The following is a 23,344-nucleotide window of genomic DNA, read 5'->3' as shown; positions in this document are numbered from 1 at the left end:
CAGTTTAAATCACTTTCATATTTTACAAATAATAATAATTATTATTATTATCTCCCACAAGTTTTGCGAGTAACAGGTGCTCTAGATATTTGCTTGGAAAAGGATGAGGAGGATTGAAACGCCAGAAAGGGCTTAACTCCCTGGAATACTTTTTTCCTTATATTGTATATATTTCTTTCAAAGGACTGCTTAAAGGAGGTAAAGAAACTTGTTGAATTTATGAAACTCGCAACTTTGCATCCTGCCTCCTACGGTAAAATCAAACCCACCGAGCACACCCCCCCCCCCTCCCCCCCGGTTTCTATTTCTTTTTTATGTGTCTTTGTGCTTGATATCTTTTGCCCCTTCATTTAAAGTTAGAAGCAACTTAAATGTCTGATGATTTTTAAATGTTTGTCCTTTTTTTGTTCCATATAAAATGCCTGATGTTCTAGACTATTTCTAAATTATTTGCAGGGTTACAGTAAGATGGAAATAAAACAGGATGTCTTGAGGCTATTTTTACCATGCCAGTGTTTGGTGTCAGCACCAGGGTACCTTGTTGGTGTTATCCTGAAACAAAATAACTTTGTTTGTATCACTGGGCTTGTGCACAATGCCAAGAATGGACATCTTTTTGAAGATATTAACACTAAGAAAGATAACATGAGGGTTGTTGGAAGGTGGAAAAGACTGAATGAGGATCCACTGATGAAAGGCGATATTCAGGTTGATGGGAGAAATGATATTTGGATATTACTGGAAGAGGGAATTTCAGGTCTTCCAACTTGTACAGTTAGTGAAGACTTTATGGTCACAAATCACCTCACATGTGTGACAGTTATCATTTTTGATGCTTCATTGCTGCTGGCATCCATGTGTATTAGAGATAGGTTTAACTGTTACCAAGAATCGAAATCTACAGTTCTGGCATGTTTGGTGAAATGTTTAAAAACTCACCAAGAGGCTTCCGAAGAAATAAACTCTAGAATCAAGGAACACAACACATATGAAAGTTTTACACATTTAATAGAACCTGGTCCAGTGGAAAATTTTTCCACTTTCAGTTTAATGACTGTGTTTCATAAACTGCTTCTGTTGGTAGTGGCATGTGGAAGCAAGATAGGAAATTCAAGGTATTTATAATTGACAAGATTATTAAAATTGATTATAATTTAGAACTACATTTGAACATATGAAGAGTGATTTCACTGCTTGCCTAAATCTTTGTAGGAGGTATTTTATACTGAGAGTCACTTTCAGAGGACAAATTCACATTAAACTTTTAAAATTAAAATCATCTTGTAAATCAAATCAAATTCTTTATTGTCATTTAAATATTTAATGCTGTTAATTTGTTTCTTATTATTCTAGGTTTTTCCAGAACAAAGTTTCAGATTTCATTTTGAGCTTGTTTGCTTCTGTTACCCAAATTAAGCTAAAGTACCGGCAACTTTGTCGAGCAGTTATGGACACAGGAGAGGGATCAGGTGCACACTTTAGGTATGGAAAACAATTCAGAAAAGTTTAAAATAAAAATGAAATGAAGTCAATAATATATTAAGTATACTGATAGAGTCATAAACCAACATACATTTAAAATTATTGAACAACATGTTCTATAGATAATTCAATTGTTTTTGTTTCTTTTAAATATATAATATTTAAGTAATGATGTCTTCTAAGATTTTTAAATTTTAGTAACTTAAAAGTTACTAATGTAGGCCTAGTATAAATATTGATTCATTTATAAAATGACATTTTTTTTATTTTATAACCATTTAAATTTGGTGTAAGTGTAAAGTGCCCTTTTTTCACATTTTCAGAGTCCAGAACATAGCCAGCCTTTTGTTGTTAGACATTGTCATTGGCATCTTATTTATGATGTGGATGTCCAGCAGTGCTCAAACAGATTTAATAGCCAACTGGATGATGACACAGGCTGATGTAATTAATTAATTTATTTATTATTAAATATGATTTTATAAGCAAATTCATTCTTGACTAGAAAATAGATAGTGAATGTGCAGATTATCCATACAAGGAAGAAAGAGAAAAAGAAAAACAAAAAACTGAAAAAAAAATTTATTTCAGACAAATTTTTTCTTAAAGTTATTAATGAAGTGAGCATGGATTCCCTTAAATGCATATAAACCACTTCTACTAGTTTTCTTATACAACTCAAAGAAAGACCTCATGCCAAAAGATAAACCAATTTAATCACTCAGAGCTTTAAAACTTCGCAAAACATAGCCATTCAAATAACATTTTTCGAGAAATATGAAACTGTATCCTTTGGCATTTCTTTAGGTTATGCAACTGTATGGTGGGATGTGGTTGGGTTTTGTGACAAAAATTTGAATTCAAATGCATGTTTTATCTTTTAGCATGTGAGCAGGCAGCTGAATGTTCTGTTAAAGTGGATGATGGGCTTTCCTGCAGGTCTGAAACTCAACAGCCAGTTAGATCAGCTGCTAGGGAACTTCTTTTTATATCACATTTTTCTTTGGACAGGTAAGAATTTATTTACAAAGATTGTGTTGATTTGTAGGTAGGTACTAGTAAGACTAAATTTGTTATGATTAATAAGAGGACAAATGTTTTACATGAAATATTGCTTTGGATGTAAATTATTTATCAAGGTAAAGCGGGTCAGTAAATCTGTATGTTTGATCATTCCATTTGTGAAATTCATTTATGATGTTGTTAGTTTGTTTTGAAGCCAGTTTTCTGAAAAAAAAATTATTTCATTTCAGGCTACCTTAATCTGCTCAGGCCAGTGTTAAGTCATGTTTTGCTGTTCATCTCATATATGGGCGGTCTAGGCTTTACAGTACAACTTTGTCTCCTGAGGGATCTGGTCTCCATGGCAACACTTCATATCTATTGTTTTTATGTCTATGCTGCAAAGTATGTCTATATGATTTACTGACAACAAAAACCAGTATCTTCAGATTTTTTACTTTGGTTTGTTTCTTTGCCCATTAAGACATTTGTTATTATTTATTTGGGACTTAAAAAGATTTAGACTCTGGCTTTGTAATGTAAATTTTTTGAATAAACCAACAATATATATATATATATATATATATATATATATATATATATATATATATATATATATATATATATTTCAGTGGGGTCACTTTTATTTCAGACTTTACAATCTGCAGGTCTCTGTCCTTGGTTCACTTTGGAGATTATTCAGAGGGAAGAAGTGGAATGTTTTGAGACACAGAGTTGATTCAGCTTCATATGATGTAGACCAGCTGTTTATTGGCACTCTTCTGTTCACCATCCTCCTGTTTTTGTTGCCTACTACTGCTCTGTACTATGTGGTCTTTACAGCAGTAAGTAGAGTGATGTTTTTTTTCTTTTGTAGTGAAAATCAAGATGATTGTAATAGTGAAATGGGTGTAATAAGTTTTTTAATATTAAAAAACATTAAGATATTTTAAAGGTATAACAACTGTTCATATAATAGCTATATTTCACAATAAATACATTGTAAATCTCTTAAAATATATGGTGTAATAAATTCTGTTTTACCACCAAAACTGCGGTTAACACAATTATTCTGGAATATTACAAAAAAACAAACTTTTTAGAAAAAAAACTAGGACTAACTTTGAATGTCGAAATGGATTCTTTAACCACTGGTAAGTATGGGAAAATTGTCTTTTACCCCAGGAAAATTCATTTTGGCCAAAATGAACAGCTGTTATCCCTTTAATCATTTATAACCAAAGGATCAGTATGAATTTTAATAACTTGAAGTCATAAACAAAATGCTCAAAGTAATCTGTGTTCAAATGGAGTGGAAGTGCGTTACACTTACAAAGTTTTCCAGCTAAATGCTTGGATTTTGTTCCTGCAAATAATAAAATTTGAGGGGAAAATAGGTGAATTTATTTGAAAAAATGCATAGTCTGTATATTTTCAACCGTCCAAGCCAAGCTATCATTTCACTGAACATTTGTAAATTGTTACATCAATTATGGTTTATTTTTTTTATTTCAGTTAAGGCTGTTGGTGCTTATGTTCCAAGGAACACTCTTCAAAACTGTTGGATTTGTGAACAGTTTACCAATATATAGTGTGATATTGAGATTATTCCATTCAGAACAGATAGCTGGTAAGAGACAGTTGACAACAGAAACTTTGTTATAACAATGTTACAGCAAACAGCTAGTTTACCATTTAAATGGTAACTGTTTTTTCTGAGGAAAAAAATTGTTTCTTAAATATTCTAAAAATGGTTGAAACAGTTTTTCAAAAAGCATTATGATTTGGTATAGTAGCTAAGCAGTTTGTTTTAAATGGCTTGTACATTTCCAGGTGACATTTGCCTTGAAGTTTTGAACAAAATTTCCCAAGGCCCACTTTATTTGACTTGTGCAGTGAGTAACTTTTCTGTAAAATTATATCTATTTTACAAAAACTTAAAAATTAAATTACCTCAATCAGTTACTCCCTGGTGAAAGTGACTGACAGGGGCAAAAGTATTGGAAGATAATGGCTTACAATTGGGATGTGAATATAACTAATTTTTTCATTGTTTTGTTTTTTTTATATTAAATTACATAACAAAACATGATGGATTTGTATTGATTTATGTTTTACCCCTTTTACTTTGTAGGTGATTCAACTTCCTTTCTCCAAGATTTACAGTATGTTTCGTCTGGATGTGCAGAAAACAGAATCGTATTACACATGGACAAAGTTTGGCAAAAGACTCATTTTAGGAGAATTGGTATATCCTTGGGTTGAAAAGGGAGACTGATAAACTATTCACTGTTCTCTGTCAAAAAGGAAATTAAAGCATACGCTTATTAAAACAAGCATAAGTTAAGGTCTGGGCATAATATAACCTTCAAATGGCCTCGGTTTGCAAAATGTTGGAAGATTTACTCTGAGACTTAATGACCTGTCTGGCTGCGTTGTGGGTAAAAATATTACTTATGTAAAGTGTGTATTTTTTAAGCAGGCATGGGAAAAGATGTGGTCATTTGCAGAATCTCTTACCTTTGGAGTGATTAGTTTCAGACCAAACGGTACCTGCAGTATTTTGATACGTTAAACCATGTTATATTCTGTAAATAAAATTATATAATAAATTAATACCGAGTCCATAATGAGTTTTAATTTAATTTGTTGAAATGATGCAATCTAATGAAAACGATTCGAGGACTCGGAAGTCCAATGTTAGACATCTTGACAACTTCGAACATTTCAGCACCTTACACGATTGGAAGCAATCTAGCTAGGTCAGCGTCGGTAAGAATCTGAAGCAGACGATTACAGAATATTACTTGTTCTCGAGAGGAGAATTTGTATGTAAATTGCACTTGGAGAACTAAACAGGAATTAAAATAGTTAAATATTTTTTGGAATTCACTTCGCATTGTATGAATACGTTTGCCGCCGCATTCATACAATTTGTTCATCTCCTTCGAAAAGTATTTTTATCATAAGTTTTACTGAAAGTGTTATAGCACATTTAATGTTTCTAACCTTTCTACTGGGCGCGCAGGCACGCTTGGTCGAATAAAACGTTTTATTCGTCCAAGGCGCACGTAACCAGAGTGTCCACTATCCATTCTTCTGACAGAACACTTTCTTATTTCCCGCTCTCCCAGATTTCAGGACTACCTGGTATGCATTGAAAACAGACCTTAGATGGTAGCCCAATTACAAAACCACAACATGGACCACTTTTCAGTGTTCTGAAGAGAAAAGTATTAAAATTTAGCATACACTAAAACCGCCAACACAAATTACCTTTTTATAGCCGAGCTGTAGCATAACGTGCGCAAGCCGGATATCGAATATCATAGCGCGGTAAGAGTGTTTGATGAATGATGTTTTTTATTATATAAATGTTAGTAAATATGTGGTAGAAATCATAATGTTTATCTAAAAAATGACGTAAATTAATTGGGTGCTATGCAACACATTTTCGTATTTTTGAGGAATTTTAAATGTTAACACAATATCAGGGGCGGATCCAGGATTATTTGAAGGGGGATCCGCGGATGCGAATCATTCATTGCGAATTCATTCAACAATACTTTCAACGACGTCTTTTAGGGGCCTACATAGAGCGCATCAAATTGCACCATTAAAAATGTACCACACAATAAGCGCTTTTCTATTATAGATACGCCCCCCCCCCCCCCCCCCATCATTTTTTGGCGCAGCAATATTCTGACCTCCCCTTCTTAAATGATACTCGGTAACTCCCCTGCATACACAGACAATTACATTTAGTCTGTGATAGGTATGGTCGTATATACGCACTGCGTACAGCTTCTAAAATAGTCGAGTACTGTCTGTACGTCATGCTACGTACGTGTTTCGCTGCCGCAGGTATCCCATAAACGATCACATTTGAGAAATATTTATACTCTAATAAATGCCAAAAATGGCTTTTATGCGGGTGAGCATGTATAGATCCCATAAATGAGTACAAATATACACCTGAGCATTTAGGTCAACACGCTTGTAAACGCTCTACGTGCTGTATTAACGGGTAGTAGACAGGTACTAGTGGGCCCATAGCTTTTAACAAAGAATGGAATATTGATGGCATATAATGTATATAAACTGTATACAGGGAACAAATGGCGGTTGTATTGACATCTTGCACCCAAAGGTGAATTTTTAACTATTGGGTTAAAAAGAAAGATAATTAGTTACAGCTTGGCTGTATAAGACATGAGAAGATTTGCATCTGTCTAAGCTATTAATTTAAAGCCACTAGGTGGCTACTTGTCGCGCGTAGAGGATATTGTTGGGGATGGTATCATAAGAACGTAAAGCGGGAAGAGATGCATTGCAGCATTAGGTACATTGCGATACTGATGACTGAAATAAACCTCGCATCTTGCGTGCTGACGGGACTGCCTTAAATACATTTTCTTAAATTTGTGTATAGGTAGTTGAAGAGTGCAATGAGTTTTGCCTAGCTTACAAATATTCTAAATTGGGAACTATGAAGTTTTCATGCCTATTAATTAAAACAAGTCTTTCGGGAGCATGAAACGGCACAAGAAGATGGAATAGAGTTATATTTCACGGTAATGCTGGATGAGTGATTAGAATTTACATCTGTAACTTAAATTGTATGTAGCTCTAATGAGTCTTCTCTGTAGACACCATCTAAATAAGCAGTCTATCAATCTGAAGATACGAATTCAACTAAAGACTATTACTGGAATCATCGACAAATTATTCAAATAATTTTCCATGCTGAAATTAAATCAGAAACTTAAGACAATTGTCTTGCTCAAAAAAAAGCATTCTTAATAAAATTCAAAAATTGAAATTTTATTTCAACAGATGAAAGCTTTCAAAAACCAGGCGCATGCAGTTTGCTTTCATAAGACATGATAAATAAGCGTAAAGGGAATGCTGTTTGAGAATGGCTTTTGAAAGAGCCCCTGATTATAACCCTTGTAAATACTCAGCATTCACAAGAGATGCAATGAAAAAGGGCTGCATCAAGCAAATTAAAAATTAAAGATAATCATTCATACCTGTCCTGTTGTGTTTTAAATTGATTTTAGCTCCTAACATATTGCACATTTATATAGTTTAGACTTTTTTAAAAGTTAAAATGCTTTAATAAATATGAATACATTGCACACAATTAACTCACATTACTAAAATATTTTGCTATTATCGGTGTATTATTAACATCTGTTCATTTTAATATACGTTTTAATCAGATCCCACTTATGTTTTAAATACAATAAGCATAAAAATATAATACATGAAGGCCTAACCACTGGTCGGAACATAAAAATAGCCTACCCTCGCATAAAACTATAGCCGTGCGGCGTTATAAATCGCTCATTTAGACCAATGTATGTAGTTACATGAAAGTCTTGCAGATTGATAGTAGGCCTAACCACTACTGCAAATTCCCACTACTGCAGATGTATAGCCTTATCGGTGACCGTGTATGATACATATTGTCCTGGTTATTTACAATGCATAGGGCCTATATTATATGTTATTTCCACGTGACGTCAAAACCTCAATGTGCTTTGGCTCGCTAGTTAAAAGCGAAGAACCCAACAACCATTTCCATCAATATTGAATCGACAGTGAATAAATGCTCGAGAGTTTGAGGTTCAACAGCAACCCGGTGACTGCGATATTTCCCGTAAGCCTACAAGTTCCAAAAACGGACGATGCTGCGCTACGCGCTCAGAAATTAGGTCACAGTCTTTGATGTTATTTTGCGCTAGTCCGGCTAATTAAGCTAGTGACCTCCTGATTGCGACTTTCCAGCGACTGTAGTCATGAAGTTCGTTGACGGTCTGATTGTGCTGCATTGCATTCTTCACTTCTTATATTTGCATACAGCTTATGATCTTATTGACCCCAAATGTCTTTAAGATATTAAAAAATACACCACAGACCAGCAATTATAACATACATGTACAAGCATGTACATACATGTACGACCATCAATCAACTCAAAACGCATCTGCCTGTTTTGCAAACATGTGCTTCGAAATTTGGTCACTGTAATTTGCTATTTATCTTTGGGATCTTTCCGCTGACGGAACGTGCACGTTCTTGGTACGCACGGCCATTTAATGAAATAGAATATAGATATTTTCTTATTTAATGCCCTAGCTCCAAGTTTAGGTTCATGTAGCCATTATAAAATAGCGACATATTATAAGGCGTGGCGTGCGAAAAGGGGCTCTTAAATCCCACATCTGAAACAGTTCGCTAAATAAGCGGCTGAATAAAAAAAGTTCTGTTATCAGTCCGAACAGTTGTGTAAATGGAATGCATGGAAATATCTCCTCCCACTATCTCCCGTTGTCCTGGATAGCGACAAAGTAGGTAGTCCCTACTCGATCAGCATGACACTTTTCTGTAGTTTCTAGGCTACAACTGGCCCATATAGCTACCCGATAGGCTACGCGTTTTCCTTTGCATTATAAATGAATTATACAAGTAGCTGAAGTAGACCTACTAGACATAAATTTAACAAGCGATCAAACTCTAGGGCACAGAACTCATATGAGCAGAAAAAATAGTCGGAGAGAAGATCAGAGTAGGCCTAGCCTTAATTAGGGGCCTAATTCATTTAGGCTACTGTCGCTTCGTGTTGGTTGTGAGAGAACCTGAAGAAACAGTGCAGAACAAATGTAAATTTAGCGTGTTCTGTTTCTCTAATAAAATCGTTAGAACTATGACATAGGCATAGGCCTACTAGGCCTATAATAAATTCCCGGTAGCCTAGGCTACTTATTGAGAAGGAAGGGCTGTTGCCGAATATAGAAGTAGGCCCAAGCCTACTAAACATTTCATAACCTGTAGGCTACTGGCCTATCTAGTAGTAGGCCCCTATTGATATGCACCTAAACAGTTGGGGTGCAATCGCATCAGCCGTCGCATGTGCTTTTTAAACAACGGATATTGAGGATGTGACCGTTGGTCCGATTGATAGTCACTGTACGATGACTGTAGGCCTACCGGTAGCCTACAACCGTTTGCAGCCCCCTACTTTGGGCGTATTAGGGTAGAGGGCCACATGAGTCTTTCTAAGAATTATGTAGTCCAGTTTTTCTTCTCAGATCCCAGCTGTGGTAGCCTATCGCTAGTTTAAATCCGTCAAATGCGTGCTCGAGAAACACTCGGGACGCTTGACACTGACGTCAGTTCGGCACTCCGAAATGTTGGAGCTTGTGTTAATGAGGGGTTCTGGCCTACCCGAGTGAGGACATAATTTTCTGTAAACAGACAATGCGTGGTGGGTTTGTAAGGGGCGAGTTCACAAAGTACGAGGTAAATATTCTTTCAAAATGGACACCAAATATCGTCCGAGGGATAAATGGCACACTGCCAGAAAGCGCGTTTGCCGTGACATGCGAAGTAATTTGCATAATCAGCGCATGCGTACCTCACTGGCGAAGAAGTCGGCCATGTTTACACCAAGATAGGTGAGTGTTTTTAGATTTAGCAAATTTGCAACAAGTAAGAAGACCGACATATAATGAGGTAATGCATGGATTGCTAAATGCATAATTTGTGTACAGTAATTGCATGCGATGCACGCTTACAGGTAGGTGATTGTGTACCTATGGTGGTTTTTATCGTTAAACAAAGACGACGCGCGCCGGAAGTGCCTAGCCCGATGTCACCGGGACCTTTAAATACACTTTTTGGTCTTTTTCTGTCGAATTTTGAGTTGAAATGACTAGGGTGCATTTAAGGAACGCAAAACAACGTATACAAGATCGCAGAATGAGTTGATAACCTAGTGATATGTTTGGACGAAATTGAGATGGTCCCTGTCATGTGATCCATTCGTATGCAAATGAACGACTACTGGGGCTCAGGCAGGATTTCACAGAAAGCTGACATTCCAGATGAAGAAACAATTGGCCATTAAAAGTTTTTCGTGTTCAAAATGTGAAAAAAATTAGCAAATGTTTGGTTAACTATACATTGAGAATGTAAGCTGCACTTGTTGCTTTTGTTTTGTTTGATTGTAGCATTATCTACAATACCAAACATTTAGAAAATATACATAAATTCCAGGCAAATATATGCAAATCCAACTAATTTGTGAAAAATGAAATTTTAATATAGACAAATTTTTAAAAGGAAATAGAGACAAAGGCTTCGTTCACATGCAATGTCTATTTTCTAAATTCTATTTTCTATTTGCGGTATGTCTTATGATCACGGTCTGTGGCCTGAATATCCCGCGGCGTAATTACTGGCAGCGCGAGCCAGTTACTATAATTTACTATAAGTTAATTAATTCCGGTAAAAAGATTAATTTTTTAAGTTGAAATGAAAATGCTACCATAATTGATGTAATATTTATTAAGCTAACATGAATATACTCCCAAATTAAACACTTAATATTACAGCAGTACTATAACAACTGGTCATATTTTGGGTTTCACCTCCTTTCATAGTTTATGCTATGTTGTTATTATAGCAGTGTCGACAGGCTGGTCAGCACCTGCTGATTTCAAATTAACATCGTTTTTAAGCAACATGAGTAATATGTGTAGGTTGACCAATTTTGGAAGAAGTCTGAAGTGATATTATCTCGGTTTACTTCATTTTCCAGTATTACTTTTAACTTAGACTTATGTGACTGTTTTTGTCCTTTACCAAATTTTTTAGATCTTGAAATAAAGCTAACATTTCTGTAGGGTCTACATAGAAATATATGTCAAAAGCTTTTGCATAGGCAATTTGTTTAGGAATGTGTTTAAAAATGGGTCCTTGCCTTACGTATCAACTTGGGGCTGTCCTAGATTTTTGACTATGTTGATATTTAAAATGAGAACTAAGTTATGAATATTTTCATACCTTTTAGAAGAAATATCAAATACCACTAGATGCTTGTCTGTCCAACTGATTTATAGACAAAAGTTATGGAAAGTATTTGAACTGTGGTGACTTTTTTTTAGGAAAAAAAAACTTTCTCCAGAGCAAATAATAAGGAAGTATAAGGATTTTTAGAATTTTTTTATTTGAAAATTTTTCGTCTAAAAACATAACACTCGGTCATGGAACATTAATCTTTTCCCAGTTTTTCCCTTGGATTGAAATCTAATTTATTTCAACAAGAACACTTGAGTGTACATATAGTAATTGATTTCTCTTTCATAAGGGGTTTATTTTGGACATCATTTTGGTTTTTCTGGTTGAAACCTTGAAAAATATAATTGCAAACCCTTCAAGGCCTCATGTCAAGGTCATCACATTTACTAACAATCATGTATTGATCACATGATATCACCCTAGTCTGACCTAGTTACATTTAAGTCTACTTTTTACAAGTTTAGAATATGTTTTTCATGAACCACAAAGAAATGTTGTCTTTAACATTTAATTGGTTAGTAAAAATAAAATTAATTTTAGGTTTGCCTAGTAAAGTACTTACCATTATTTTACTAATAAAAAAATGGACGGAGATATTTTGTAACATTAAAGTGTTTTTACATTTTACTGTTATTGTAATCCTTTTGAAATTATTTTAACATCCTGAAGAAATTGCATTAAATTGCATTAGTGTACTTAAACAGATGAATTAGCCTAGTTGGTTTTGTCTAGTACTCTGTAAGAAGTACTTAACTAGGTTATGATTGTGGTAAAAATAATAGTAAAGGAGAGGTTTTTTATTGGACGTTGTTGCTAGCCCTGTGGTTTTAGTCTACTGCATTTCAAAGTTTTTTTTTTTTTTTTTCAATTTTTTTACATATTTTAACGATATTTAGTTTGTGTGTTACCACCTTATCCAGGTGTCACTAATTTTATCATTTCTGGTAGAATTGAAGCACTTCATTGAAATTGAGAGTTTTAAAATTCTGGAAATGAGAATTGGACTGGCTGATGCAGATATTTTCAATGCCACTTTAACAAGATGTGTAAAATGTAACCCTTGACTCATGTTAGAAAGAAGTTAACATTTATAATGCACTCAAGGTCATTTCTTGTCTGGTATTGGATTGACCTACTTTCTCAACCAGATTCTTTTGAGATGCCCCCAGCATGTGTTTAAAGGTCAGTATGCATGAGTAGGGCCCAAGATGGCGTCCTCATAGATGTCACGTGATCCAAACAGGATCAGTTAGGTGAAAATGTAGACTAACTAAATTAAGAAAAAAGTTCAGATGATTATCCACCAAAGCCCTTAACTAATATTAGTACAGTCTTACTGGAACGGATGCCAATATTTAATAATAATAATAATAATATCTATCCGGTAAGAAACAGATGCTTCAATTTTAGTCGTTGATGAAAAATGTTTAACTTTATATTACTTATTTTCCCTATAACATTTTTTTATTTGTTACCTCAACCAAAAAGGGAGAAAAGTAATGAAAATCAATTGTCCTAGTGATTTCAGTTGTAAAACTGATTTACTAAGAAAGATTGCAAACCTTCAAGAAGCTGGTCCTTTCTGCCTGAACACAACCAAAAAGTATTTGATAAAGCACACATCCATTTGTAACTTGTCTTGTTGTGTATAGCATCAGGGCCTATGGGGCAATATTTTAAGAAATGTTTGGTGGAATGAAAAGTGTCTGCGAAAAATTTGTACCATTCGCAACAAGATTTTTTCATCAAGAATTAATTTATGTCTTTGAAAATCCCACATTTTGGTGGGAAGAAAAAGGCTTAACTCTACCATGTTACCTTCTTGTTATTGGTTTTAGGTTATTCAGATGTTTTATTTCTTAGGATTTGTGTAGCCTAGTTATTTAATTTGATAAAATAACTGTCTATTTTTTAAATAAAAAGAAATATTTCAGCCTGAATAGATCATTCATCAGTAGGGAAATTTCTTTTTTCTTAACTGATTAATGAAAAACACTTCTCTTATTATAATTTATTTTCTCTTGATTGTCTTGTGCTTGTTTCTGTAATGTTTATTTTTAAACTTCTGATGTAATTCTAGAGACTTTGTATAATAAGTACTGAGAGTTGGTTTCTCTGCAGAGGATGTTGGATGATGTGATATTTTTTCCATCGGTGGCTTTCACAAGTCCATTTTGACTGTGACTACTGTTTTAGTTCTTGCCATATGTTTTCTTTTTTTTTTTTTCTTCCAAATACCTGTAACAATGAGCCTCTTAAAGCAATTTTTTCAATGTACTCCATATCTGAGGAATCACTTGAGATGTCACCCGAACTGAGAAAATATCATCCTTCTCATCATAGACTATTGTAAATATGTCTAACAGTTTGTCATAGAAATATCTTGCTGATTTCTTGCCAGGATCAATGTACATTTATAAGAAATTTGACATATATACATACATAGTTCACATTCAATTCTGCACTACCAACCGTATGAATTAAAGGATGCGAAATGAACTTGAACAATGACTGCTCAACTTAACCAGATATGGCTGATTGGTTGATGAGAGGGTTTGCACTATTATAGTCTTCGTTTCAGTTAATTGCCTAGATTTTCTTGGCACGCCAGAAATTTGAATTAGCAGCAGAAGAAATATAAACTGAAGAAAAATAAGAAATATAAACTGTCCCTCTTTTCCCACTACTCCATTGATTTTTTGGATATCTATTATTTAGTCAGCAATAATAAATCATGCCAACATGAGCTCGGCAAGTGTTAGTTGACCTAGTTGACAAGCATAGGTTGGATTTTAGAGTGCTACTGTAGTAGGTTTGCCTTAGTTTGAATATTTTTTAAAGTATTACAATTTTTTGTTTTGAAATCAAGGGAACAAATTGAAGCATAACAGGACTCTGATTGTACGTTTAGGTTCACAAAAAAATTGAGGAAATTTGTTGGAAAAACTTTTCCCCTAATGTGGTGATATCAAACAAATACACTCTCTGTTAGACTGGATCCCCATACTTAGATCGATCCATCTGGATCGACCTAACTCCCTGGGGGTTCAGGCTATATTGCTATCAGCTCAAGAGGCTTAAATGTCTTTCGCGCCTTCTGAATCAGCTAGGGGTGAAGATAATTACCCCCTAACAGTTTTACCAGGCCTGACAGATGTTTAAGCCGGTTAGTTTGACAGCAATTTAATGAGACTCCCTGGGGAGATAGATCGATCCAAATATCTGTGGGAATGGTCCCTTAGTCTCCTTTGGATGCCATTAGCTAAAGGACATTTTAACCTTCCACAAACAATTTATCACTGAGCAGATTAATGTTCTTTTACCTTCCAACCCTCATCTTGATGCTGAATATAATTATATATTATAATACTTGTAAGTTATTTTGTTTGTAAACTTTTTTTCCGCTTCCTGTCAGAATGTTAATTTTTTCGAGATATATGATTCTCACTTAGAAAATAGAATGACTTGACTTTTTAGTTTCTTTACAAGTTAAGCATGAATATGATGCTGAAAAATTGCCAGGCAGTAATTTAAAAAGATCTCTGATGTTGAAAAATAAAAAAGAATACCTTTGTTTTAGCTGACGGTTAAAATTTCTTTCAATTTTTGATACATGGTCATTAATTTTTTTATTCAGAAATATGGCAGCTGTGGAAGAAAAACTGAACCCCACAGTAAATACTGGTAAGTAAACTAAGAACATGAAGTGCTCCCTTTTAATTACTACATTTACTATAATTAATCAACATCTAGTCATTGTAAACAACTGATATTGCATTATTTTCAGTCTTTACAGCTCTTAGCCAAGCAATAACTTTTAAACAAAAAGACATCTAATTACTGCAGGCTAACATCAGCAATGAGTATAGTAAAGACAACCATTTTGGACCCAAAACATTAATATGATAACATGATTTTTTTTTTTGTTTGTTTGTTTCTGCTCAGAAATGCTGATGGGTAGTTCTGTCATTTCAGAAGTGAAACTTGCTGTGACAAGGCCGCCAGTTGCAAAGAAATCCACATCCAAGTCGCGCTCATGGAATCATTCCAGCACAGAATTAAGACCAAACTCTCCTCTAACCATGGTCACTAGTGTGGAAAGTAGTGGCAGTTCTGAGCATATTGCCATAAAAAGTCTCAATGGAATACACACAAATGTGAATGGGGTGTTGAAAGACATCACGGGTGGGACCTCTGCAGATGGCAACACCAGGAAGAGGCCTGCCACTGCCCGCAAAACTGTGCCACCCAGCAAGATGGCAAGATTACAGGCAGCCACCATGGCAGAGAAACAGGCAGTGGTAATGTCCGGAGATGATGAGAAAACAGAAAATTGCATTGATAATGGGGACACTTCATATTTACCTAATAAAACAACTGTGATAGACAACTGTGCAGAGAATATAAGTAACAGTGGCAACAGTGATAAGATCTTCTCCAGCTCAGGAGGTATTGATTTAGTATCATCAATGCCAGTGGAAAATGGCTGCTTAGACGAGACGAGTGTTGACAAGACTTTGGTTGAACAGGGAGCAGATTCATTGGGAAATTTAGATAACACTTCTCCAGATCAAAGTCTTAGAATTGGATCAACTTTTGATAAAGCTAAAAGTAATAGTGTTTCTTCATCTGTAAGCAGTTCCTGTTGCTCCTCCCCTTTCAGGCAAGATCAGGGCAATTTGTTTGAAAAACTTACAAGTCACTTTAAAGAATTAGAACCAACAGATAAAAAAGACGCTTGTGAAAAAGGAGCTGATGCCAATAGCATCGACCTCAATGGTAAGATATAGAAATATTATTGTATTAGTATGTTTCTATGGAAACGCACCAAGAGGGAAATACAATCAACAGTGATTGGGTAACATTATTACCTTGACATGAATTTTAAGGCCTTTATATGTTGAGGATCTTTGCAGTTTGTTTTGGGAGGTTCTACCAAGTTATAACACTACAGGTGACTTAACTGGTTTTGACGAGTTCACTTCCACTTGGAAACCCATATGTACCAATCTATATATGTTTACTATGTTTAGTGAGGGAGCTCTGTCTAAGGGAGCATTCACAATGCATTGATCCTCAGGCTAACTAGTCTGCATATCAAATCTGGCGTGACCCACTTGAAAGCATGTGAGGAGATTTAATTGTGCTGCCTTTGCTGGGACTGTGCATGCGGGAGGTGTTTACATTATTGTTAGGAAAATATGAGGCTTGCTTTCAAATGCACGTCATATTTGATCCACGGACTAGTTAGTCTGCAAATCAAGTAGTTGTGAATGTTCTCTAAGTGATTCTCTTACATAATAACCAAGTTTTTAAACTGTCAGTGTCTCAAAACAGAACATAACAGATGGAATGCTAAGATATATTGCTCATTGTGAAAAGGCATTTACAGTCTCTGCAGTTATACATGCAGAAACAAATTCTGAATAAACATTCTCAACTAGCATAAGTTATGTATCAATACAGAGTACCATAAAGGCTAGATACAAAGAATCAATTCCTTTTTGTCACTTGATTATTTTGAAATCCTTAGGGCCTATGACATGCGGAAGTATTGCAAAATATGTCTGAATGTAAATACTATTCTATTTATTTTCAGAAACTAAAGGAGAGCCTAATTTAGATGATAATCACAGCCAAGATTTAACAAATCCCTCTGAACAAGCAGTAATTTTAGATACAAAATCAGATAATACTGGCAAAAATGTCTTAGACAATTTTAATGAAAAAACATTGGAAGGTGGTGTGGAAGATGAAACTTTAGAAAGTGACAAAATTTTACTAGATCACACAGAAGATATTCTTCTTGAAAATGACAAGAACAGTGAGACGTTACAAAGGGACGAAGAAGATGACACGGTTCCAGAGGACAAAGAAGATGAATTGCTACAGGGTGACATGGATGACATATCAGAAAGATCTGGGAAGGAAACTCAAATTAGTGAACCTCAAAACAGTTCAGATAATCTTATTGCAAATAATACTGAAAATGAAGTCCCAAAAAGTGAGACTCATGTTGATGATCAAAGCAATTTTATATCCAACAGTGTCCAAAATATCATAAATTGTCAGAACATAGATGGGCATCCAGTCAACCAAGATTCAGTTGAATCAAATGAGCCATCAGCCTTTAAAATTGCAGTAAGAACAAACACAGAAACTGGCTCTGAAGCAAATGATACCACATCAAAACGATCTCCTCCAGGCTCTCCAGTGAATAGGGATCTTGTGTTAAAGAAGCCACGACTAGAAGAGGAGAGAAACCCATCAATCTGTGATAGTAAAGATATAAAACCTCATGTTGAGGATGAGGACAGTAAATCTCAGTTTAAGGAAGAGACAGAAACTTCAGAGTCACAAGAGTCAAAGTCACTCACTCTTAAAAACGAAGATGCATTTACATCTGATAATATTAAAAATGTTTTCAAGACTGATGATATGACCATTAAGCCAGAGATTGAGACCACTGATGGGAAAGTGAAAAGTGAACTGGATAGCAAGTCTCGCCTAGAAGGAATATTAAACAAGCTTGGCTCTCGTGTTCCTCTGGAGAATGCAGAGACATCGCATGAGGATAACGAGGACAGCGCATCTGTGGATAGTAAAGACAGTGCTGACACTACCTCATCAACATCTGCCGACTCAGAAGACACAAGTAGTAATTGCAAAAAGAAGTCCAAGAAAGTAAAACTGACAAAACAGGTAGGTTACTGTACAAGTGGATCTGGCAGTTTGTGTAACCAGTTGTAAAGTGCTTGTTTCAATATTAAGATGAATCTTTCGATCTTCACTTATACTTTTATCGTTGCATTTAAATGGAGATGAAATGTTATTCCAGAGAAAGTTAAAGATGAGAGTCCAAATCCTATCTTTCAGCAACTGGAAGTTTATCTTAAAAGGCATGTAGAAGCCAACTTAAAAACCAATAATGATGGTGTCATCAACCAGCTCCATGAAAAGATTCGTGATTTGCAAAATTGCAATGAGGCATGGAAACAACAAGTGAAAGAAATGCAGCAGCAGGTCCTAGAACTCACCATACAGCACCAGCGTATGAAGAAAAAATATAATATTGCCATCAACAAGCAACACACTCATGCAGTTAAGGTGAGTTGTTGCCATATGCCGTCAGTAGAGATGAAATAATGATAGTAAAGAGCAAAGAGCTTGTCATTATTGAGTTGGATAAAGGTGGATTTGGTCACTTACTTTGTCTTAAACTGCTAGGGGTTTTGACCTGTCTTTTGTAAGTATTTTTTGTGTAATAAGAAGCTAAGGTCTTAGCTAAGGAAGTTATGTGGTTCATTATTGTTTAACAAATTTATTTTATGTCAAATATTAAATTCAGAAATTGAGATCAAGGTTTGAATAAGATTGGCTGTTCTGTACATATGTTGAAATTGCTGTCTCTGTTTTTTTCTGTCTGAACTATTTGGTGTTTATTGGCCAGGAACATTAATTGATATATGTCACATTGGTTTCATTATTGATTCACTGTACTGTTCATTTGTTAGATTTGCTGTCTCTGTAAATTTAAACAGTATCTATTCAGATATACAAACAAGATGATGTTGATTGTGTGTATAGTCTTATACATGATAGTCAATACAAGTTCCTGTTTTGCTTTTCAACAGCCTCATATCCAAACCAGAACTGTGGCAACCCAGCTGTTCCCAGAAATGGTAAGTAGAACCTTGTACTGGAAGATTTACGGTTTAATATATGAATTACCCATATTGATTGTACTAATGAGAATTAGATCGACAGCAACTAGAACTTTGTATTCATATATGTATGGCTATGCTGGTCTTGTAAGATGCAGGAAACCAAGAAGTGATTAAATTGGTCTTTTTCCTCCCACCCAAGATTTTAAATCCCAATATCAGTGTGCTGTTATATATAAGTACAAGTGTGTTTAGTGTGCCATAATTTGTGTTATATATATGTTAAATAAATGTATTTTGAGTCCACAAATACTTTATTTTAGTTATCATTAAAATTGATCATAAATAAACGCCCAAACTTGTCTTTTGAACTATGTGTAAAAGACTCCAGTATAATTGTTTTTACTTAAGATAATGTTTCTGCTTTCAGATTGTGAGGGCAATGAACCAGAATGCTAAGTCACAAACTGCCACCTCCCCAGGTCCAGGCAAGTTCCAGCTAGTGCCTGTTATGACAACTAGCAGTGTGGCCAAGTCTACTGTCACTAGCCCAGCATCTACAGTGTTAACACAGCCCTCCTTAGTTCAGAGTGGGCAAACTACTGTGCCGGTAAGAAGCTTCAGTTTATCTGTGTAAATTATTGAAATTATGCCCATTTAAATCCATTTTAATCCTACAATTGTATTTGAATATTTTGTGTCTGATAAAACAATGGGAATCTTGATTAGATTATACAATGAGATATGGTAAGAACTATAATTACCTGATTATATTATTGGCCAGACAACTGACTACTTAAGAAGTAATTGAAATAGATGTCTCGCTGCAGCTATGCTTGCTTACCTTCCCTATCAAGCAGAAAAGATATTTTCTTTTCTTTTTTATGGCAACTTGTAGATGACTGTGAATGTTATTGGAAGTGTTGTTCAACAGCAGGTTCAGCCATCAGGGAGACCTGTCCCGGCGTCCCCCAATCCTGCCACCCAGCTCCCCACAGTGCGGTCCATGATTGAAGCCCAGAGAAGTGGGGTCAATGTTCAGATTGTGGGAGGGAAGCAAATGCTGGTCACATCCCCAACAAGAGGCAGTGTGGGGACTCCAGCCTCTCAGGCAGCCACGGACCAGGCAGGGAAATTAGCCACTACTAGTATCACAGCTGGCAAAGGAAATAATGTAACCACCACTGTCAGTAAGGTGATAGATCTCACTGATGATGATGTGGGTAGTGGTGGAGGAACACAAGAGCTGAAGAAGACAACCAGTATGACACTGGTTCACCCAAGTCAAATAATGCAGCAAAAGATGTCAACCAATCAAATCCGCCCAGGTACTCAAGTGATCTTCCAGCCAACATCATCATTTAATCCTACCGGAGCAGTGTATGTGTTACCACAGAGGCCAGGGGCACCTGCTGCCCCGAGTCAGTTTACCCTGGTCCCTGTGTCCAGTGGAACCGTTGGGACGCGTCCTACTCTGGTTAGTCTTGTCACACGTGCTGGACTGAGGCAGAGTTTGCCATCTAGTGTGGTCACTCAGACAGCTGCCAAGCTTCCACAGCAGGTGACAGTGTCAGCCAAAAAACAGTTGACAATACCACCTCCCCCGCTCCATGCTGCACCTGTACAGAAACCTGCCAGTACTGTCACTGTATCTTCTACAGCACAATCTGTAAGTACATATACTTGTAACAATGTTGTAGAAAACTTGGGTTGTTGGAAATAAGTCTTCAGATATGTTTGGCATTTTGTGTTGCCTCTGCCCGTTTTAGGTCCACAAGGTATACAATCGGGCTTGGTTAACTATTGCTTCCCTTTTTTATTTCTCTAAAATTAACTCTTCTGTATGGTTTAATTTACAATGCTTTTTATGTTTAAATTTAAGAAGTAATCACTTCACAAAATATTATATGAACCAAATGCAAACTGCCTACCTGTGCTACCTTGTCTAACAGGCTGCTTATGTTGGCTTGCAGCCAGTGGAAGCTGCTGGAGATGAAAGCACAAGCATGCAGGGGAGAATAAGCCACCTCGCAAACAAAAGGAATCAGTTACAAGATATTCTAAATAATTTGGTAGGATATCACCTTGTGGTTTGGGAATGAGCAAAAATAGATTTACTTGTCTCATGTGATTATTGGTTGTTGAGGTGAAATATCTTTTCCTGCTTGTTGAATTAGACTCCTGCTTCCTCTGGGATTTTGCTTTTTTCTTCCTGTCTAGTATTTTGGTATTGAAGTTGACAATGTAAATGTGTGGGACACTTGAATCTGCATTAAACTTATAGTATACAGATCCTTTAATGATTGCTGTGCTGAAATTGGCTGAAGAAGGATTTGATACCATTCAAGATCATTAACATTTGCTGGCATGTTTCTGATTATGTTGATTGATTTGTAGATCATGTGACTGGGCACCCTTTGTGGTTATGTTGATCACAGATAGATAGATCACAAAGTTGTCTGCACACAATGTTCAGTCTTATTTGTTACTAGAAGATGCTGAGTTTTGATAAATTGCTGTCTAAGCTGTAATATGAATAGCATTTTAAGTACTATTGGGATTTGAAAAGGTTTGTTTGCTTTGACAGACCAAACACATTAAATTAGAGGATAGTCCTTTGTATTCTGATTGAAATCAATTTGTCATTTCACAGAGACATCCCGCACCACTACCTCCGTTGCCAGCCAATCAGGATGTCACAACAAAACTGCCCAAAGTTATTCCTCCAAAACCTGATCTCAAAATTAACAGAGTCACACAAGGTAAGTGAATCAAAATGCCTTCTTGACACTAATTTTAGAAAATTATAAGAAGCATTAGAATAATATGTGGAAAAAATATATGCAAGTGTTGTGTGTTAAAGGACACATTTGACATTTGATATATAGATACTTAGATTCTCACTTGTTCCCACCATTTCAGGTATTGTGCTGTCCTGGAACATGAATGTTGAATACAGTTATGAACACATATCCTCTTATCAGCTGTTTGCATATCAGGAGGGGTCATTACCACCCAGCACAAGTCTGTGGAAAAAGGTATTTAAAGTCATATTCATGTTTGTTTTTTTTCTTGAATAACATGTATGTCAAGCTTCTAAATTCAGCTGCTGTCACATGATAACTGACAAGGGGATTTCAGAGATGCAAATGCCAAACCATCTTTGACTTGAACTTTTTCACAGTTACAGAGTAATAAAGTGTGCATGCAGTGTTGACATATCTAATAATTTCAAATGCATGTGATAGACATAGCTTCTCTCTCTTTTATCTACTTTTATTTATTTTTACTTGCCAGCAGTAGTACTACATCATTTGTTTTTTCATGAATAAAAGATACCTTTTGAAACCAAGTACAGTGACCGTTGATCACCCATTGTATACAGGATATCTTTTCCTCCTCTTATCATTCAACTAAGGTTATGAAAAAAGATTCATATTGGATTATTCGAAATTGAAGTACTTCAGAACTCATGTTTTGGAATGAAAACATTCTGTAATGTTTATTTATTATTATTTTTTTTCACTAGGTTGGTGAGGTGAATGCACTCCCACTTCCCATGGCGTGTACCCTGACCCAGTTTCAGGAAGGGAATCGTTATCATTTTGCAGTACGCGCAGCAGACAAGCATGGCCGAGTGGGACCTTTTAGTGATCCAAGCAGCATTCACTTAGTTCCTAATGGAAAATGATGTTATATGTTTTAGCTTGGCAAAAAATTTTAAATGGCTATTTGTCATCATCACTTTTGTATTGTGTTAAACATTTTAGTAGTCAAGCATACTATTTGCTACAAATAAATATGAACGATGAGAAGTTTTAATTTTTTATCAACTGAAGTAGTCACAGGTATGCAAACTTTCATGTCCTTTTCTGTTATTTCTGTTGCCCATTAGTAGGTTGATGACAATATCACAAGGTTTAAATTTTATAGGTTTACATAGGTTGTACATATTGTATGAATGTTGTCCTATTTAGGTGGTTACAAAGTGTTTGATACACTGAGATTCCTGCATTTGGTACAAGAGACTAGTGTAGACTCAAGTTGAAATTCTAGAAATGTTATAACTTTTTTGTATCTAGTGGTTAAATAAAGAATTTGAGAATGAATTTAATTTTTGTCTTAATGCCATTCCACATTTAACTGAATCACTGTTATTAAATATAAATATTTCATCGATATAAAAAATGGACATATAAAGTAATCCAACTGTAAAACAAGTATATTCCTTCTATCTTGTATTCCTGGTAGAAAACTTGAACCGATTTCTTTCTAATGTAAACCTCCATGCTTATTTTCTAAATCCAATTCTGATATTATTGAAAAAA

General features: G+C 35.4%; 2 protein-coding genes across 7 annotated transcripts; both read left to right on the top strand.

The window, feature by feature from the left end:
• Positions 1-57: 57 nt before the first annotated feature.
• On the top strand, positions 58-5,100 carry LOC106178743 (phosphatidylinositol N-acetylglucosaminyltransferase subunit Q). The gene is made up of 10 exons (XM_087005289.1): positions 58-198; positions 457-1,115; positions 1,354-1,482; positions 1,806-1,926; positions 2,367-2,493; positions 2,736-2,889; positions 3,137-3,329; positions 4,000-4,114; positions 4,318-4,379; positions 4,619-5,100. Exons 2-10 carry the CDS (start codon positions 469-471, stop codon positions 4,760-4,762), a joined length of 1,692 nt encoding a protein of 563 aa, XP_086861415.1. The 5' UTR covers positions 58-198; positions 457-468; the 3' UTR covers positions 4,763-5,100.
• A 4,635-nt stretch (positions 5,101-9,735) lies between these two features.
• Positions 9,736-23,125, top strand: LOC106178769 (uncharacterized). Of its 6 annotated transcripts, none has more exons than XM_024077918.2 (12): positions 9,736-9,947; positions 14,990-15,036; positions 15,328-16,131; positions 16,952-18,054; positions 18,229-18,459; positions 18,987-19,034; positions 19,447-19,626; positions 19,954-20,685; positions 20,990-21,088; positions 21,670-21,778; positions 21,939-22,054; positions 22,546-23,125. In XM_024077918.2, the coding sequence occupies exons 1-12, from the start codon at positions 9,751-9,753 to the stop codon at positions 22,705-22,707; spliced, it is 3,828 nt and encodes a 1,275-aa protein (XP_023933686.2). In that variant the 5' UTR covers positions 9,736-9,750; the 3' UTR covers positions 22,708-23,125. The 6 variants fall into 6 exon arrangements, with proteins under 6 accessions (XP_023933686.2, XP_023933685.2, XP_023933683.2 ...); XM_024077917.2 differs by having other exon boundaries at positions 19,951-20,685; XM_024077915.2 differs by having other exon boundaries at positions 19,915-20,685.
• The last annotated feature ends 219 nt before the right edge of the window (positions 23,126-23,344 follow it).

Source organism: Lingula anatina, chromosome 2 (assembly GCF_051362555.1).
Source record: "Lingula anatina isolate TDL-2025a chromosome 2, LinAna3.0, whole genome shotgun sequence".
NCBI classification, from domain to species: domain Eukaryota; kingdom Metazoa; phylum Brachiopoda; class Lingulata; order Lingulida; family Lingulidae; genus Lingula; species Lingula anatina.
This window is presented reverse-complemented; position numbering and strand designations above follow the sequence as displayed.

What these genes read in the sequence shown, in the direction of transcription:
- LOC106178743 (XM_087005289.1), top strand. Translation starts at nt 469, where the DNA reads ATGGAAATAAAACAGGATGTCTTGAGGCTATTTTTACCATGCCAGTGT. An exon ending in AGCAAGATAGGAAATTCAAG is followed by an intron (nt 1,116 to 1,353) that starts GTATTTATAATT and finishes TTATTATTCTAG; the next exon opens with GTTTTTCCAGAACAAAGTTT. An exon ending in CACTTTATTTGACTTGTGCA is followed by an intron (nt 4,380 to 4,618) that starts GTGAGTAACTTT and finishes TTTACTTTGTAG; the next exon opens with GTGATTCAACTTCCTTTCTC.
- LOC106178769 (XM_024077915.2), top strand. Translation starts at nt 9,751, where the DNA reads ATGCGTGGTGGGTTTGTAAGGGGCGAGTTCACAAAGTACGAGGTAAAT. An exon ending in CCATGTTTACACCAAGATAG is followed by an intron (nt 9,948 to 14,989) that starts GTGAGTGTTTTT and finishes TTTTTTATTCAG; the next exon opens with AAATATGGCAGCTGTGGAAG. An exon ending in CAATAGCATCGACCTCAATG is followed by an intron (nt 16,132 to 16,951) that starts GTAAGATATAGA and finishes ATTTATTTTCAG; the next exon opens with AAACTAAAGGAGAGCCTAAT.